Consider the following 17,221-nt stretch of genomic DNA (forward strand, 5'->3'; position numbering starts at 1 on the left):
AGTTTGAAGTCCTGGATCATTGCTGCTATTGACAAGCTCAAACTTTAGCCTCGTGCAATAAGTTCACTATATAAAATATGGCATCTTTAGCCACTTTCATTTTTAGTTCTACTTTAAGGCACGTCTGTTACCAGTTTCGTTTGCAGATTTTTCTTTTGTAGTGCGTAATGATCTTCTCCACTGCTATCAGCTTGCACCTCTATACATAGCGTTCGGAGCCCTGGACGCAACTTTGCATTTTAGTAAATCAGCGTTCTCTGAACAAATTTTCGCCTGGTGAAGAATGAGGAAGATCTCTGCACTCCAGTGCACTTCTGGTCTGAGCTGGCAAAGGCAAGTGTGGCGCAAGAAGTAACGTTCAGTAAAATCCACATCTTAGTGAATTTCGGAGTAACGCCCATTCACCAGAGAGAAAATTCGCCTGGCGATAGAGTGCGAATCACCGCTAGAGCCCATGTCCTTTGCTAGCGAAGTGACGCCTGCGCCCGTTAGTAAATTGGCAAAGTCCCTGAAAACAGTAACATTGGCAAGTCTTTGCCAGCTTTACTCACTTCACCCTTTATTAAATCTCTCCCAAAGAACGAGAACACACAATTTTTGACCTGCACACAATGTTTTTTAAAGTGTACACACAATACATTTTTTCGCGCACACCGCAGAAAAAATTTGAGGGAATGTTGGAGTGTAGCCTCTGTGTGCCATAGGCCTATTGAGCTTAGTAGGGGTAATTTAGTGTATTACAGCTATTTGGAAGCTGCTTGGGTCATTCATTACTGATCATGGCTAGGTCAGGTATCTCCAGGGTTATACGTTTATTGGGCTGGCACTTTTATATCCGCACCTTTATATCCGCACCTTTATATCCGCACCTTTATATCCGCACCTTTTATATCCGCATTTTTTATATCCGCACCTTTTATATCCGCACCTTTTATATCCGCACCTTTTATATCCGCACCTTTTATATCCGCACCTTTTATATCCGCACCTTTTATATCCGCACCTTTTATATCCGCACCTTTTATATCCGCACCTTTTATATCCGCACCTTTTATATCCGCACCTTTTATATCCGCACCTTTATATCCGCACCTTTATATCCGCACCTTTTATATCCGCACCTTTTATATCCGCACCTTTTATATCCGCACCTTTATATCCGCAACTTTTATATCCGCACCTTTTATATCCGCACCTTTTATATCCGCACCTTTTATATCCGCACCTTTTATATCCGCACCTTTTATATCCGCACCTTTATATCCGCACCTTTTATATCCGCACCTTTTATATCCGCACCTTTTATATCCGCACCTTTTATATCCGCACCTTTTATATCCGCACCTTTATATCCGCACCTTTATATCCGCACCTTTATATCCGCACCTTTTATATCCGCACCTTTTATATCCGCACCTTTATATCTGCACCTTTATATCTGCACCTTTATATCTGCACCTTTATATCTGCAACTTTTATATCTGCAACTTTTATATCTGCACCTTTATATCCGCACTTTTATATCTGCACCTTTATATCTGCAACTTTTATATCTGCACCTTTATATCCGCACCTTTATATCTGCAACTTTTATATCTGCACCTTTTATATCTGCACCTTTTATATCTGCACCTTTATATCTGCAACTTTTATATCTGCACCTTTTATATCTGCACCTTTTATATCTGCACCTTTATATCCGCTCGATTTGAGGATGACGCCATATATGGGAGCGTTCAGCTGAGATTGTTGCAATGATAAGGATCTGGGAAGAGATTTTAATAGTACATTTGTAATACTTCTACAGAGTCAGTTGAGTAACCTGTTTTTAATCACGTTGGACATGCCATCAAGTCCCACCCAGAGCTTTCATTCCTATATGTATCTCAACCAGTTACACTCGCCCAACCAGTCTCACTGGGTGCAACAAGCAGATTATATATATATATATATATATATAGCCCACATTATCAGTCCATCACAACTAAACCCTTCCCTGATGTGAGTGTTAAAGGGCAAGACACTTGTACCGCACATTTTAATAGTTCATTAAACCACTACGTTTATGTACAAAAAAAATTGGGATAATCAATATTAGAATAGAATGACTGATGCAATGACCTTAAGGCTTACAATCTTTAGAAAATCACCCGTGTGTGCCATTTATAGATGTGGATCTTCTTTTCAGACTCACAAACGGTTTCTCTTTGTATTGCATATCCTATGGATGTTTATAATTCAATTGTAATTCTGCCAACCCCCATTTCACATTTGTTAAAAGTAAATGAGTTAAATCCTTAGGAGGCTTAGTTCCCCTTTAAAAATCCATAAATATGTCTGGATACGGCATTTAATAGAATACTGCATTGGATTGAACCTGTCAGTATGTGTCACACCCTCAGTGACTGGTGCTGTTTGCTCTCTGCTTGTCATATCCGGGACAGTATGGGAAACGAGGGCCTGGATTATAGGAGCAGTTTACAATTTAGCAGTTCCCTTGTTCCCAGATAGGAGAGAGCCTAGCAGTTTGCCCGACATTGCACCTTTTACAGGTATGGGATCTGTTGTCCGGAAACCGTTATCCAGAAAGTTGCGAATTACGGAATAAACATCTTCAATAGACTCCATTATAATCAAATAATCCAGATTTTTAATCTGGATTTAAAAATGATTTCCCTTTTCTCTGTAATAATAAAACAGTAGCTTGTATTTAGGGATGCACCGAATCCACTATTTTGGATTGGGTCGAACCCCCGAATCCTTAGCAAAAGATTAGGCGAATACCGAACTGAATCCCAATTGACATATGCAAATTAGGGGTGGGAAGGGGAAAACATTTTTTACTTCCTTGTTTTGTGACAAAAAGTCATGCGATTTCCCTCCCCGCTCCTAATTTGCATATGCAAATTAGGATTCGGTTCAGCCAGGCAGAAGGATTCGCCCAAATCCTGCTGAAAAAGGCTGAATTCAGGATTCCAGGGCTGTTGCCTCAAGGCCCCCCCGCGCGGCGCGTGTTTGCACGGGAACGCAAATGTGCACTGTTTTTATCGCACCGTTTTTTTTCCCCCGGAGAAAAAACTTGCATCATGTTTTTGAAATTCGATTCGAGTTTTCAGGTCGATATAATTCATCCAAATTTGAAAAAGTCAAATTTATGGGAATTTAGGGGAGTTTTAAAAACTCGCATGAATTCAAAATTCGACCTTTGATAAATGTGCCTCTTAAAGTAAACTCAACTCTTTTAAAAGGGGTTGTTCACCTTCCAAACACTTTTTCAGTTCAGTTGTTTTCAGATCGTTGCCCAGAAATAAATCATTTTTTCAATTACTTTCCATTATTTATTTTTTTTTACTGTTTTTCCAAAATCTAAGTGTAAAGTTGAATGTTTGTGTCTCTGGTGTTTGAGTCTGACAGCTCAGTAATTCAGGGGCAGATTCTGAACTGTTACAATTTTGCAACATGTAGGGGCAAATTTACATATGGTCGAATATCGAGGGTTAATTAACCCTCGATATTCGACTGTCGAAGTTAAATCCTTCGAATATCGAAGTCGAAGGATTTAGCGCTATTCGTTTGATCGAGCGATCAAACGAAAAAATCGCTCGATCGAACGATTAAATCCTTTGAATCATTCGATCTGAAGGATTTTAATCCATCGATCGAAAGATTTTTGTTCAACCAAAAAAAGATTGCTAAGCCTATGGGGACCTTCCCCATAGGCTAACATTGACTTCGGTAGCTTTTAGGTGGCGAACTAGGGCGTCAAAGTTTTTTCTTAAAGAGACAGTACTTTGACTATCGAATGGTCGAATCGAACGATTTTTAGTTCAAAATGTTAGATTCGAAGGTCGAAGTAGCCAAAAAAAACATTCGAAATTCAAAGTTTTTTTTCTTCTATTCCTTCACTTGAACTAAAGGGATACTGTCATGGGGGGAAAAAAATTTCAAAATGAATCAGTTAATAGTGCTGCTCCAGCAGAATTCTGCACTGAAATCCATTTCTAAAAAGAGCAAACAGATTTTTTTATATTCAAATTTGAAATCTGACATGGGGCTCGACATATGGTCAATTTCTCAGCTGCCCCAAGTCATGTGACTTGTGCTCTGATAACCTTCAATCACTCTTTACTGCAAGTTGGAGTGGTTATCACCCCCTCTCTTCCCCCCCCCCCCAGCAGCCAAACAACAGAACAATGGGAAGGTAACCAGATAGCAGCTCTCTAACACAAGATAACAGCTGCCTGGTAGATCTAAGAACAACACTCAATAGTAAAAACCCATGTCCCACTGAGACACATTCAGTTACATTGAGAAGGAAAAACAGCAGCCTGCCAGAAAGCATTTCTCTCCTAAAGTGCAGGCACAAGTCACATGACCAGGGGCAGCTGGGAAATTGACAAAATGTCTAGCCCCATGTCAGATTTCAAAATTGAATATAAAAAATTCTGTTTGCTCTTTTGAGAAATGGATTTCAGTGCAGAATTCTGCTGGAGCAGCACTATTAACTGATTCATTTTGAAAAAATTTTTTTTTCCCATGACAGTATCCCTTTAAGTTAATGGGCCCCTTAGTTGATCCATTTCTCAGCAGCATCTCTGGAGTATCAGCAACTATTGTATCAATTCTAACAGCTGCCTGTAATGAAAACCCAGGGATTCTGCTCAGCAGGAACAAATGTATCAACTAAATGTATCAGTTTAGAACAGTTTACAGGGTCGGCGACCTCCCCCTCCCAGAGCTGCTTTAATTGGTGAAAAATGACACTTTACACTTCAATATTAGAAAACCGGTGACACGTAGAAATAGAAAATCATTGGAAAAAGTCGTTATTTCTGGTGATCTATCTGAAAAGAACAAGTTATTTGAAGGCAAACAACCCCTTTAATGTGTAACAAAGAATTGTATTCCTTTTCTATTCGCTGCCATGGATATTCATCAACAGTCTGTGACTTCTCCCTGCAGCCATAGTGTAACAGTAGATAAAGCTTGGGTGTGGCATGGGAAGGCTGTAACCTATAGTTAACCTTGTCGCCAGATTCATTTGCTTCGTGCCACATCCATATAGTGTAACAATAAAACAAAAAAAGGAACAATCATGTAATTCTATTAATGTTGCCAATAAGCCATTGGTGTAACATTGCGGGTTTATTTTTCTGTGACGCAGGGCTACACATCCTTCTGGAACGACTGCATCTCATCGGGACTACGTGGAGGAATCCTCATCGAGCTGTTCCTGAGGGGCCGGGTGGTGTTGGAGCCGGCGACTATACGGAAGAAACGGCTGATAGACAAGAAGGTAATGGGAGACGAGGGGTACGTGTGTGAGTAACAATGGTGGCACAAGGGGGAGCCGTACACTTTTTTTGTTTTGTTTTCTTAGACAGTGTCACTTTGGTAACAATTGATTTCAGCCCAGTGTTTCACCATTGTGTTTGTCAACTCTGGGGTCCTACTGTAGCGAGCGCTGCACCTTGTATACTTGTGCTGTGCACATCCACAATACAAACAACTTTTACTCATTTTACTCTACTGCACATGAGCACAGACCCATACCTCCCAACTGTCCCATTTTTAGAGGGACAGTCCCTCTTTTGACAGCTCTACCTGCAGTCCCTCATTTGTACTGGAAAGTCCAGTTTTTCTCTGCACTGAAAAAAGAAACAACCTTTCTAACTTAATTGGCTTTTGGCAGAGAGCCCGGAACAGCCACAACAGAAGATTAGATACATTTGTAACAATTCAAATGTATCTAAATAAGCAATCTAGATATGCAAATAAGTAATTGGAACAATATTATTTAACAGGTCCGTTGGAAAAAGGTAAAGGGCAATTCACCTTCATTAGCAAAACTGTAATAACTGGGGGGGAAAAACACAGAAAATGTTCAAACTTTTATAACCTGCAAAATTAATATGAAAATTAGGGGGTGTGGTCACAAAAATGGGCATGATTAGAAAATTACACCACAGCAACTTTTTTTGTCCCTCTTTTTATTTCCAAAATGTTGGGAGGTATGCAGACCAGCCACAAAATATCTCTGCCAACAAGATGGCAGCACAGAATTCAAAACCGAATCTGGCATTTTAAGTGTACAGAGACCCAAACTGCTCCCCGCAAGTCTAATAGATCGTGAATGCCTATGGCATCTTACAGCAGATCCTCTGTTATTTGCCAGAACCCACACAGATGACAAAGTAAACCTTTTTTTTAAAGGAACAGTAATACAAAAAGTGTTTCAAAGTAATGTAAATAGAATGTTCTGTTGCCCTGCACTGGTAAAACTGGTGTGTTTGCTTCAGAAACACTACTATCGTTCATATAAACAAGCCGCTGTGTAGCAATGGCGGGAATTGAAAAAAAGTCTATATGGCACAGGTTAAATCGTGGATAACAGATAAAACCATAATGTTCTACAGAGTTTCTGCTGTGTAACCTGAACATTTTCTCCTTTAAATGGCTGCCCCCATGGCTACACAGCAACTTGTTTATATAAACTATAGTAGTACTTATGTTATCTACTGTGTATCCTGTGCTTGAATGGCTGCCCCCATGGCTACACAGCAGCTTGTTTATATAAACTATAGTAGTACTTATCTGTTATCTACTGTGTATCCTGTGCTTGAATGGCTGCCCCCATGGCTACACAGTAGCTTGTTTATATAAACTATAGTAGTACTTATCTGTTATCTACTGTGTATCGTGTGCTTGAATGGCTGCCCCCATGGTTACACAGCAGCTTGTTTATATAAACTATAGTAGTACTTATCTGTTATCTACTGTGTATCCTGTGCTTGAATGGCTGCCCCATGGCTACACAGCAGCTTGTTTATATAAACTATAGTAGTACTTATCTGTTATCTACTGTGTATCCTGTGCTTGAATGGCTGCCCCCATGGCTACACAGCAGCTTGTTTATATAAACTATAGTAGTACTTATCTGTTATCTACTGTGTATCCTGTGCTTGAATGGCTGCCCCCATGGCTACACAGCAGCTTGTTTATATAAATTATAGTAGTGTTTCTGAATTAAACACACCAGTTTTACCAGTGCAGGGCAACAGTACATGATATTTTTATATACTTTTATTTTTTGATGTTACTGTTCCTTGCATAGATCCTTCTCCCCAGTCGCACTAGAAGAGTGTAAGTTAAGTTCCTACTCAAATGCCCTACATGCTGTCCTGGCACTGAAAGGGTTCACAGTAAACTAGTCTAACCACTTGTGTGAATGTTCTTTTTACTTACCCACGCATGCCGGCAAAGGTCAACCCATGTTTATTTCCGCTGTTCCAAGGAAAACTAAAAGCAGTGTAATATTGTAAATATATTTCAGCACATGAGCCAACTCACAGTATAACCCCATGGACTTTTTTTTATTTATTTATTTTTTTTAAATCAAGGGGGTTCTTTTAAATCCAGTACCATTAACCTTTTCTGCTAAATATAAAACCATTAGCCAGCAAGGTTAGCTTCCCAGACCCACTTAGTCACCTTAATGCAGCATATTTCTTTATAAACCCTCATCAATTATTAAGCATAATAACACTAAGTAAAAAGCTGAGAATTGGGCATTGCAGCTGCTGTATGTGCCCCAGATTTCCATTCATTAAAGGGATCCTGTCATGGGAAAAAAAAATTTTTTTCAAAATGAATCAGTTAAAAGTGCTGCTCCAGCAAAATTCTGCACTGAAATCCATTTCTCAAAAGAGCAAACAGATTATTTTATATTCAATTTTGAAATCTGACATGGGGCTAGACATATTGACAATTTCCCAGCTGCCCCAAGTCATGTGACTTGTGCTCTGATAAACTTCAATCACTCTTTACTGCTGTACTGCAAGTTGGAGTGATATCACCCCCCTCCCTTTTTCCCCCCCCAGCAGCCAAACAAAAGAACAATGGGAAGGTAACCAGATAGCAGCTCCCTAACACAAGATAACAGCTGCCTGGTAGATCTAAGAACAACACTCAATAGTAAAACCCATGTCTCACTGAGACACATTCAGTTACATTGAGAAGGAAAAACAGCAGCCTGCCAGAAAGCATTTCTCTCCTAAAGTGCAGGCACAAGTCACATGACTGGGGGCAGCTGGGAAATTGACAAAATGTCTAGCCCCATGTCAGATTTCAAAATTGAATATAAAAAAATCTGTTTGCTCTTTTGAGAAATGGATTTTTAGTGCAGAATTCTGCTGGAGCAGCACTATTAACTGATGCGTTTTGAAAAAAACATGTTTTCCGATGACAGGATCCCTTTAACAACCAATCAGATCCTTTGTGGTCTATACAAGTATTGCTGTTGCTCCCCGGGGTATACTGCCCACTGCTTTATGTTTTTCAGCTTCAGACAACTCTGTACAGCTGTACCCCAGTATTAACTGTTAACTATACTTTAACATCTCTACTGCACCGTAATCATACTTGATAATACATTTAACAGCTTTCTTTTGTTATCCAGACATTCGACTAGTTATTATTAATCAAAGCAGCTACAGTGGGTCTCTTCTCTGCATTCTCCTTCAGGTCTAATTCAATAGTTTATGTAGGATCAAGTGATCGGATTGCCAAGAGATGGTTTCCCTGTCCCTGTACCCCCTGTCCCCCACTGATGGCGGCCCTGAGTGTGGATTCAGTCAGGCTAAAGATAAAAACTGGGATTCAGTTGAACAGTGGATTTGGTGCATGCCTACAATGTAGTTAATGTGTGTATTTGAATATTGGTGTGTAGGTGGAATGACTCAGGGAATAAATATTGAACGCACAAAGAAAAGGAGGTGCAAAAAGGCATCGAAAGTAGTGATGTGTGGGCTGGCCTTTAAGGAAAACTATACCCCCAAAATGAATACTTAAGCAACAGTTTATATCAAATTGAATGACATATTAAAGAATCTTACCAAACTGGAATATATATTTACATAAATATTGCCCTTTTACATCTCTTGCCTTGAACCACCATTTCGTGACTCTATCTGTGCTGCCTCAGAGATCACCTGACCAGAAATACTGCAGCTCTAACTGTAACAGGAAGAGATCACCTGACCAGAAATACTGCAGCTCTAACTGTAACAGGAAGAAGTGAGGAAGCAAAAGGCAGAACTCTGTCTGTTAATTGGCTCATGTGACCTTACATGTGGTTTGTATGTGTGCACAGTAAATCGTACGATCCCAGGGGGCGGCCCTTATTTTTTAAAATGGCAATTTTCTGTTTATCATTACCCAATGGCACATACTACTAAAAAAGTATATTATTATGATAATGGTTAATTTACATGAAGCAGGGTTTTACACATGAGCTGTTTTACTCAGTATCTTTTAATAGAGACCTACCGTATATACTCGAGTATAAGCCGAGTTTTTCAGCCCCCAAAATATGCTGAAAAACTCTACCTCGGCTTATACTCGGGTCAAGCGCAAAAACGGTCGCCGGCGCCTTAGAATAGTAGCCGGCGCCTAAGAATAGTCATCCAAAAACTAGATTGAAACTTACCAGAAGCTGCTGCATTTCTCACCCTCGGCTTATACTCAAGTCAATAAGTTTTCCCAGTTTTTGGAGGTAAAATTAGGTACCTCGGCTTATACTCGGGACGGCTTATAGTTTTCCTTTAAGCCTGTGGGTTTACCTGCGGTTTGGGCCAACTTCTGCACCACATGCTCAGGGCCTTTTTATATTCTCGCATCCTGGCCCGCCCCTTTCATGACATCACAGCAGTACGAGTATATAAAGAGGGGAGCATGCCGGGTTATAATAGTTAGGGTTAGTTTTGGGTGCGGTTTGGGGTTTTCTAGACCTGCACATTACTAATGGAAAGCCAATTGTTGCAGAAATACTGTATATTTACTGAGAAAAACGTTGACATGTTCAATACTTATTTTCCCCACTCTACATCTCCAACCCTTGACCCTGTTCATAAGGCTTTAAATACTGAAGGAGCAAATCCATAGTTTGCTATTGAGCTTTTGGGGCATCACGATTCCCAGGTGCACCCTATTAATTACTGGCTCTTTGAATTTCTTAGGTGCTGCTAAAGTCCGATAAACTAACGGGAGATGTTCTATTGGATGAGACCATAAAGCATATGAAGGCAACAGAACCAGCAGAAACCGTGCAGAGCTGGATCGAGTTACTTACAGGTGAGAATAAACATTAGTCGCCCCATTTATAACAAGGGGAGGCCCGTTTATTAAAGGTTGAATTTCGAATTCATATGAGTTTTCTTTAACTCTAATAAATTCGAATATACTCGAAATTCAATTGGGAGGTTATTTAAGAAAAAAAATTTAATCTCTAAAACTGAAACAAATTTTACCGACCCAAAAATTTGACTAAATTCGAATAATTTTTTTTCCCACGAAAAAGGTTAATAACATCTCCAGATTGGTCATTGGACCTCTCCCATTGACTTATAAATAAACTCTGCAGGTTTAAGGTGGTGAAAAGTCGAATTCAAATTATTCCCAGGGTATAGGTTTTATAAATCTCGTAATTCAAATTAAAAGTCGAATCGCTCCATTTATAGCATGGGGAGGCCCATTTATCAAAGGTCGAATTTCGAAATCGTGTTTTTTTTTTTTTTAAACTAATAAATTCGAAATTCTATTGGGAGGTTACTTAAGAAAAAAAATTGAATATCTAAAACTCGAATAAATATTACCAACCTGAAAACTGGAATGAAATTCGACTAAATTTGAATCGAATATCAGGAAGGCTAATAACATCTTCAAATTGGTCATTGACTTATACATGAACTTGGCAGCTTTAAGGTGTCGAATAGTCAAATTAAAATAATTCCCTTGTTATAGGTTTGATAAATCTCGAAAATCAAATTAAAAGTCGAATCGCTCTATTTATAACATGGGGAGGCCCATTTATCAAACTAATTTATTTTAACTAATAGATCTGAAATTCGATTGGGAGGTTATTCAAGAAAAAAATGGAATATCTAAAACTCAAATGAATATTACCGACCCGAAAACTCTAATTAAATACTCAAATATCAGGAAGGCTAATAACATCTTTTAATTGGTCATTGGACCTCTCCCATTGACTTATAAATGAACGCGACAGGTTTAAGGTAGCGAATAGTCAAATTCAAATTATTCCCAGGCTATAGGTTTGATAAAGTTTCGAAATCCAAATTAAAAGTCGATCCAGTTTGGATAATTCACAATTCGAATTTGACAGTTTTGACCAAAAAAAAAAAATCTTAAATTCAAATTTACTATTCAACGATTAATAAACCTGCCTCTTGAAAATGGCGTATTCTATGTTTGTGAAATGACTCCCATTGTCTCCCTTGGGAAGTCCACTGTAAAATAAAAACATGGCCGACTTATTTTTAGCTGATTACACGAGCAGCAAATTACAAGCTTCACTAATTTGGCTCCTACATTTCCTGATTGATTTATTATCATGATGTTACAATAAGAACCACTTCTTTACACCTCTTTCCCAGGTGAGACATGGAACCCCTTTAAGTTGCAGTACCAGCTGCGTAATGTCCGGGAACGCATAGCCAAGAACCTTGTGGAGAAGGGAATCCTGACCACCGAAAAGCAGAACTTCCTTCTCTTTGACATGACCACCCACCCTGTGACCAACACCACAGAGAAGCAACGGTTAGTGAAAAAGCTGCAAGAAAGCCTGCTAGAGAGATGGGTCAACGACCCCCACCGAATGGACAAACGCACCCTGTCCCTACTAGTGCTAGCACACTCCTCTGATGTTCTGGAGAATGCCTTCTCTTCCCTCTCGGATGAGAAATATGACATGGCCATGAACCGCTCCAAAGAACTTTTGGAACTAGACCCAGATACAGAAGGGATGAAACCCAACGCCTGCGAGATGATCTGGGCTGTGCTCTCAGCCTTTAACAAATCCTAAACCGCAAAGGCAGAAGAAGACCTTGGCTTCACAGGACGGGACGGTGATGGATCTGTGAAGGACAGTTTGTTGGGGTGGGAAGAAGAAGACTGAGGTCAATGACTGCTTTTTAGCAAAATTTCTGGGAAATTACAGCCTCTGGCTCTTTGGCCTCCAACTTTCTGGTTTACCTGAGCCTTCGCTACCAAATCCTTTTTAGAATTATCCGTTAGCACATCTTGATAATGTCTAAACTGGGCTACTCAACAGCCGGGACTGTGAGATGTCTATGGAGGACACCATTGTTAAGTGGGAGATTTAAGGATCTTATGGATCCTTCCTAGGCAGTGTGCAGCTGGTGAGGTGTAGAGAATCCCCGTCTTGTAGAACCACCCCCAAATCATTATAGCAATGCTATCTACCCATAATGCGCCTTGGGCACAAAGTTACATTTCTTATCTCCCCAAGTCAGAGCTGCAGGTGGAACAAAGTAGCTGCTTAAAGCTTTATTGCTCAGAGCCGTCCTGTTACCATTCTATTGTTTAGGCTTTAGGAAAAAGTGGCGCCGAGAATCTGATCACATACAGTTTTAGTATGTCGTCTGTTTTTTGTTTTTCTTTTTTTAATTCAACCTTCTCGTTGTCAGCAGAGATAAAAACAAAGTCAGTGATTTCAATGTTTGCAAGGTTCCTATTGTTTAATTTAAAGGGTAACTAAAGGTGGAGCCTGTTTTACGGATTGGTGAGCAGTAATGGGGAATACGACGAAAGATGAGGGGTGTGTCTTACCTAGCGTGATGGTATCTCAGCGGGTCCTGGGTGTCCATATTTACTGAAAGTGAGACTGTGACTCTGTTGCACGGCTAGAGGCTCTGCTAGCTGGATGGGAAGGCTGTTGCTTATTGTAAGCATCTTCTTAAAGGGGTTGTACACCTTTAAATGAACTGTTAGTATGATATAGAGAGAGATATTCTGAAACAATTTGTAATTGGTTTTCATTTTTTATAATTTGTGGTTTTTGAGTTATTTAGCTTTGTATTCAGCTGCTCCCCAGTTTGTAATTTCAGCATCCTAGTTGCTAGTAGGGATGCTCCGGCAAATTCAAATTCGGTTCGGCCGGGCAGAAGGATTTTGCCGAATCTGAATCCTGCTGAAAAAGGCCGAATCCTGGATTCGTGCATCCCTAGTTGCTAGGGTCCAAATTACCCTAGCAACCATGCATTGATTTGAATAAGATACTGGATTATGAATGGGGGGGGTCTGAATAAAAGTGGCAATAACAAAACATTTGTAGCCGTAGAGAGGGTTTGTTTTTTAGATGGGGTCAGTGACCCCCATTTGAAATCTGGACGAGTCAGAAGAAGACAAAAAACTCCAGTTGTTTAACATTAGCCATTCTATAACATACTAAACATTAACTTAAAGGTGAACCACCCCTTTAAATTTAAACTATTTCCCCTTCTCACCCCTAATTTGCATATGTAAATTAGGATTAGGTTCGACCGGGCAGAAGGATTCGACCGAATCTGAATCCTGCTGAAAAAGGGCGAATCCCGAACCGAATCCTGGATACGGTGCATCCCTAAATAAAATACAGGCAGAAACAGAGACCCCCCTGGTGCTAAGGGATGCAGACGCTGCGACTTCATCCGACGTTTCTCTGTTACCCTATTCCCATTGCATGCGATTTGTCACTGCGCGTCAGATCGCGCTGAAAGCGTCCATGTAGTCCTATCCTTAAACTCGCACTAATTTTACCGACTCGATTTGAATGTTAGGAAGGCTATTAACATCTCCAAATTGGTCCCTGGACCTCTCCCATTGACTTTTTAGGTGGCGAATAGTCGAACTCAAGTTCTTAAAGGGCCAGAGTCTGATAAATCTCGAAATTCGAATTGAAACTCGAATCGAGTTTGGATAATTCACAATTCGAATTTGAGAGTTTTGACCATTAAACAAATTCGAATTTTCAATTCGAGCCTTAATAAATCTGCCTCTTAAGTTTCGCTTGTATCCGTACAGTGTCTATACTATCGAGTGCAGATATAAATACGTCGATACTGTTATCGGATGCACAAAACCATATCCAATGTCCAATGATAGCCGCATTAAAAGCCATGCATAATAGTGATGTGCAACCGGACCTCCCACCACCCAAGCCCGACTTTTATAGACCCGCGCCAACCCACCCCGTTGATGACATCACAAAAGGGGGGCGGATCGAGAGGCGTGTCTATAAAAAGTGAAGTCGGAAGCCGGCAATTGGAAGGTTGATGGTGGGGAGAGCAGTAAGAAGAGCTCAACCCGCACCCGCCCGTGACCCTAAAGAGAGAGTGAGAGGTCGGCCCGAACCCGCTCGACCCTCGTGTCCCGTGAATAACGGTCCAGCCCGCACATCAATGAATACATCCCAATCCTAAAACCAACACCTTGCCCCACCCCCAAAATTGGGACCAATCAAAGGCTGGCAGTGAATGCGGTTTATATTTCAGCCATCACCGAAGCCTTGTCCTCAAACCATTGTATCACCGCTGATTTTATATATAAATATAAATATATATGTATAAATACGTTACTTTTTCATTAGCTGATATATTCTTTTACTCTGATTGTAACTATTACAGACCGATCGAATTCCGCCGAAAACCATATATGAACTTTATTTTAGAATGAGCTCCTTGTACTTAAAGGTGTATTACCCTCCGGGTGCCCCATGATTTAGTTGATTTAGTCGGGAAATCTGTCAAAAATCCTTCTCGTGTGGGACCAAAGTATAATCTAATGGCAACAATCTCTTTCATGGATTTTAGTCTTTGGATGATGCATCTTTCCAATAAAAAATTTTTTTGGTTTGGTATTTTAAAATGGTTTCATTTTTTTTATTCCTGGCGGCAAGGGGGGGGGGTTTCTGCCGCAAAGTCACATGCACGGTGGAGTTACATAGTAACATAGTTTGTTAGGTTGGAAAAAAGACACACATCCATCAATCACCTTTTAAAGGACAAGGAAAGAAGTAGCTAGAAATGTTGTACATGATGTTTTGTGCTTCTGTACCAGCCCAAGGCAACCACAGCCCTTTAGCAGTAAAGATACCCCAGTGTCCGATAGTCACTGCTCAGTTCCCTGCTGATCACCATCCAGACACAAACATGGGACTAATTGCTCTGGTTGGCAATTCCACTTTGTTTTGAATTTGGAGCCATATTGAGCATTTTTTCCTTACCTGACTAGAAAGGGAAAGGCTTAGCGCTGGTAGAATTTCTCCATCCAGGCTTGTTTTGTGGCACTCCTTAAAGATTGATTTATTGTTCCATCTGGTTAATATGTCATTGTACCAGTTTTTTTTTTTTTTTGTGTAGTTGACTTTAACCCATAGAAAGCAAAAACAGGCAGCCACTCCCACTGGAATGATTAAAGGAGAACTAAAGTGTAGCTAGAAATGTTGTACATTGTTTTGTGCTTCTGTACCAGCCCAAGGCAACCACAGCCCTTTAGCAGTAAAGATCTGTGTCTCCAAAGATGCCCCAGTAGCTCCCCATCTTCTTTTCTGCTGATTCACTGCACATGCTCTGTGCTGCTGTCACTTACTGAGCTTAGGGACCCACTCACAATATACAGTACACATAGAATAGAAATGTCACAATATAAGGCTGATTAGTAATTAATACAGATAATTACTACATGGCAGCACAGAAACCAGTGCAATTAGCATCAGAATTTAATAATCAGCAAACCTGTAGCATCAGCTTATATTACAGCCAGGGAAGCTCATTTTCTGCTGGATAATTAGTGACGAGCCCTAAGCTTAGCTTCTCAACAGCCAATCAGAGCCCACTGAGCATGTGAGTGTCACAGACACTTTCCAAGATGGTGACCCCCTGTGACAAGTTTGAAGTCCTGGATCATTGCTGCTATTGACAAGCTCAAACTTTAGCCTCGTGCAATAAGTTCACTATATAAAATAGGGCATTTTTAGCCACATTCATTTTTAGGATTTAGTTCTCCTTTAACTTTTTTTAACTGCCAGTTGATCCAGAGGAAGGCAAAAAAACCATCTGAAGCCTCGAGTTATTTTTGAGTCCAAGTTGTTTTCCTCCCACACTCCAAATACAAATTTGGATCGTGTTTTATTATTATAGAGAAAAAGATCATTTTTAAAAATGTGGATTATTTGGATAAAATGGCGTCTACGGGGCAAATTTACTAACTTCCGAAAATTCGCCAGCGCCGGCTTTACTCACGTCGCAAAACTTTGCCAGTCGTTAGATTCACCAGGAAAATGCTAATTCACTAAAATCCAAAGTTGCGTCCAGGGCACCAAATGCTGGTGAAGTTGCGTTAGCGTTACTGCGCCAAGCGAAGCAAAGTTGCGCTAACGTTGCCTAATTTGCATACAGTGCGAAGTTAAAGTTGAATGGACGTATATGTTGCAGCAAATACATTACATTACACAAGTCCAGGGAACATTAATAAAGACAATAGAGTTGTTATATTGCCCTACACATGAGCCCACTGTATAGTTAATGTTCCATATGTTAGAAAATGTAGGGGCCGGCGTTTTTTGGGACTAAGTAAAATGTTCTCCTTTTTTTGAGGAACTCCTATCTACTCTATTGCACTTTCCCTGCTCTGAGGTGGTGAAGGCAAGTCTGGCGCAAGAGGTAACGTTCAGTAAAATCCGCACCTTAGTAAATTTGTGTAGTTACGTCCATTCGGCAGAGAGAAAATTCGCCAGGCGTTAGAAGAGCGAAGTAGCACTAGAGTCTTATCTCCTTCGCTAGCGAAGTTACGCCAGTGATCGTTAGTAAATCAGCGAAGTTCCGAAATGACATCACGCTGGCAAATTTTAACCCGCGTTAGTCACTTCGCCCTTTAGTAAATTTGCCCCTATGGGAGACGGCCATTCCCAGTGATGTGACTAGAGTGCGCTTGGCCCCCCTGCAAAAATATCTTTAGTGGGGCCCCCCCGCACTCCAATCCCCATCTTCCCACCTCCTCCCACTCTCTGTCCTGACTCCACTCATTCACTTTCTCGACTCCACCCACCCTTCATCCTTACTCCGCCCACTCACCACCTATAGTGACTTAGGCTCTTCTTCCCCTCCACAGGTAAGAGAGCGGCTGGTGAAGGGGGGTTCTTGTTGGCTATAGAGAAAGACGACCCCACAGTCCAGGACGCCCTGCGACTGCGGGGTCTGCTCCCTCTATAGCTACACCACTAGTCATTCCATAAAATGGGGCTTTCTGGATAATGGGTTTCCGGATAACGTATCCCATAACTGTGTTACTGTAGATCTTTATGCAGTTGCTTCTCTCTCCACTAGATGTCAGCAGTGCATCTCTGTTGGATCCCACAGTATCA

The 17,221-nt window shown here is 40.6% G+C and overlaps 1 protein-coding gene across 2 annotated transcripts in view; it reads left to right on the forward strand.

The window, feature by feature from the left end:
* The window catches only part of golph3l.S (golgi phosphoprotein 3-like S homeolog), a 28,447-nt gene extending 15,911 nt beyond the window's left edge, over positions 1-12,536 (forward strand). For both annotated transcript variants that reach the window (NM_001095340.1, XM_018232093.2), the window contains 3 exon segments: positions 5,165-5,296; positions 10,017-10,131; positions 11,454-12,536. In NM_001095340.1, coding sequence (NP_001088809.1) covers positions 5,165-5,296; positions 10,017-10,131; positions 11,454-11,881 — 675 coding nt within the window. In that variant the 3' untranslated portion in view covers positions 11,882-12,536.
* Positions 12,537-17,221: the final 4,685 nt, after the last annotated feature.

The sequence above is a fragment of the Xenopus laevis genome, chromosome 8S (assembly GCF_017654675.1).
Source record: "Xenopus laevis strain J_2021 chromosome 8S, Xenopus_laevis_v10.1, whole genome shotgun sequence".
NCBI lineage: Eukaryota > Metazoa > Chordata > Amphibia > Anura > Pipidae > Xenopus > Xenopus laevis.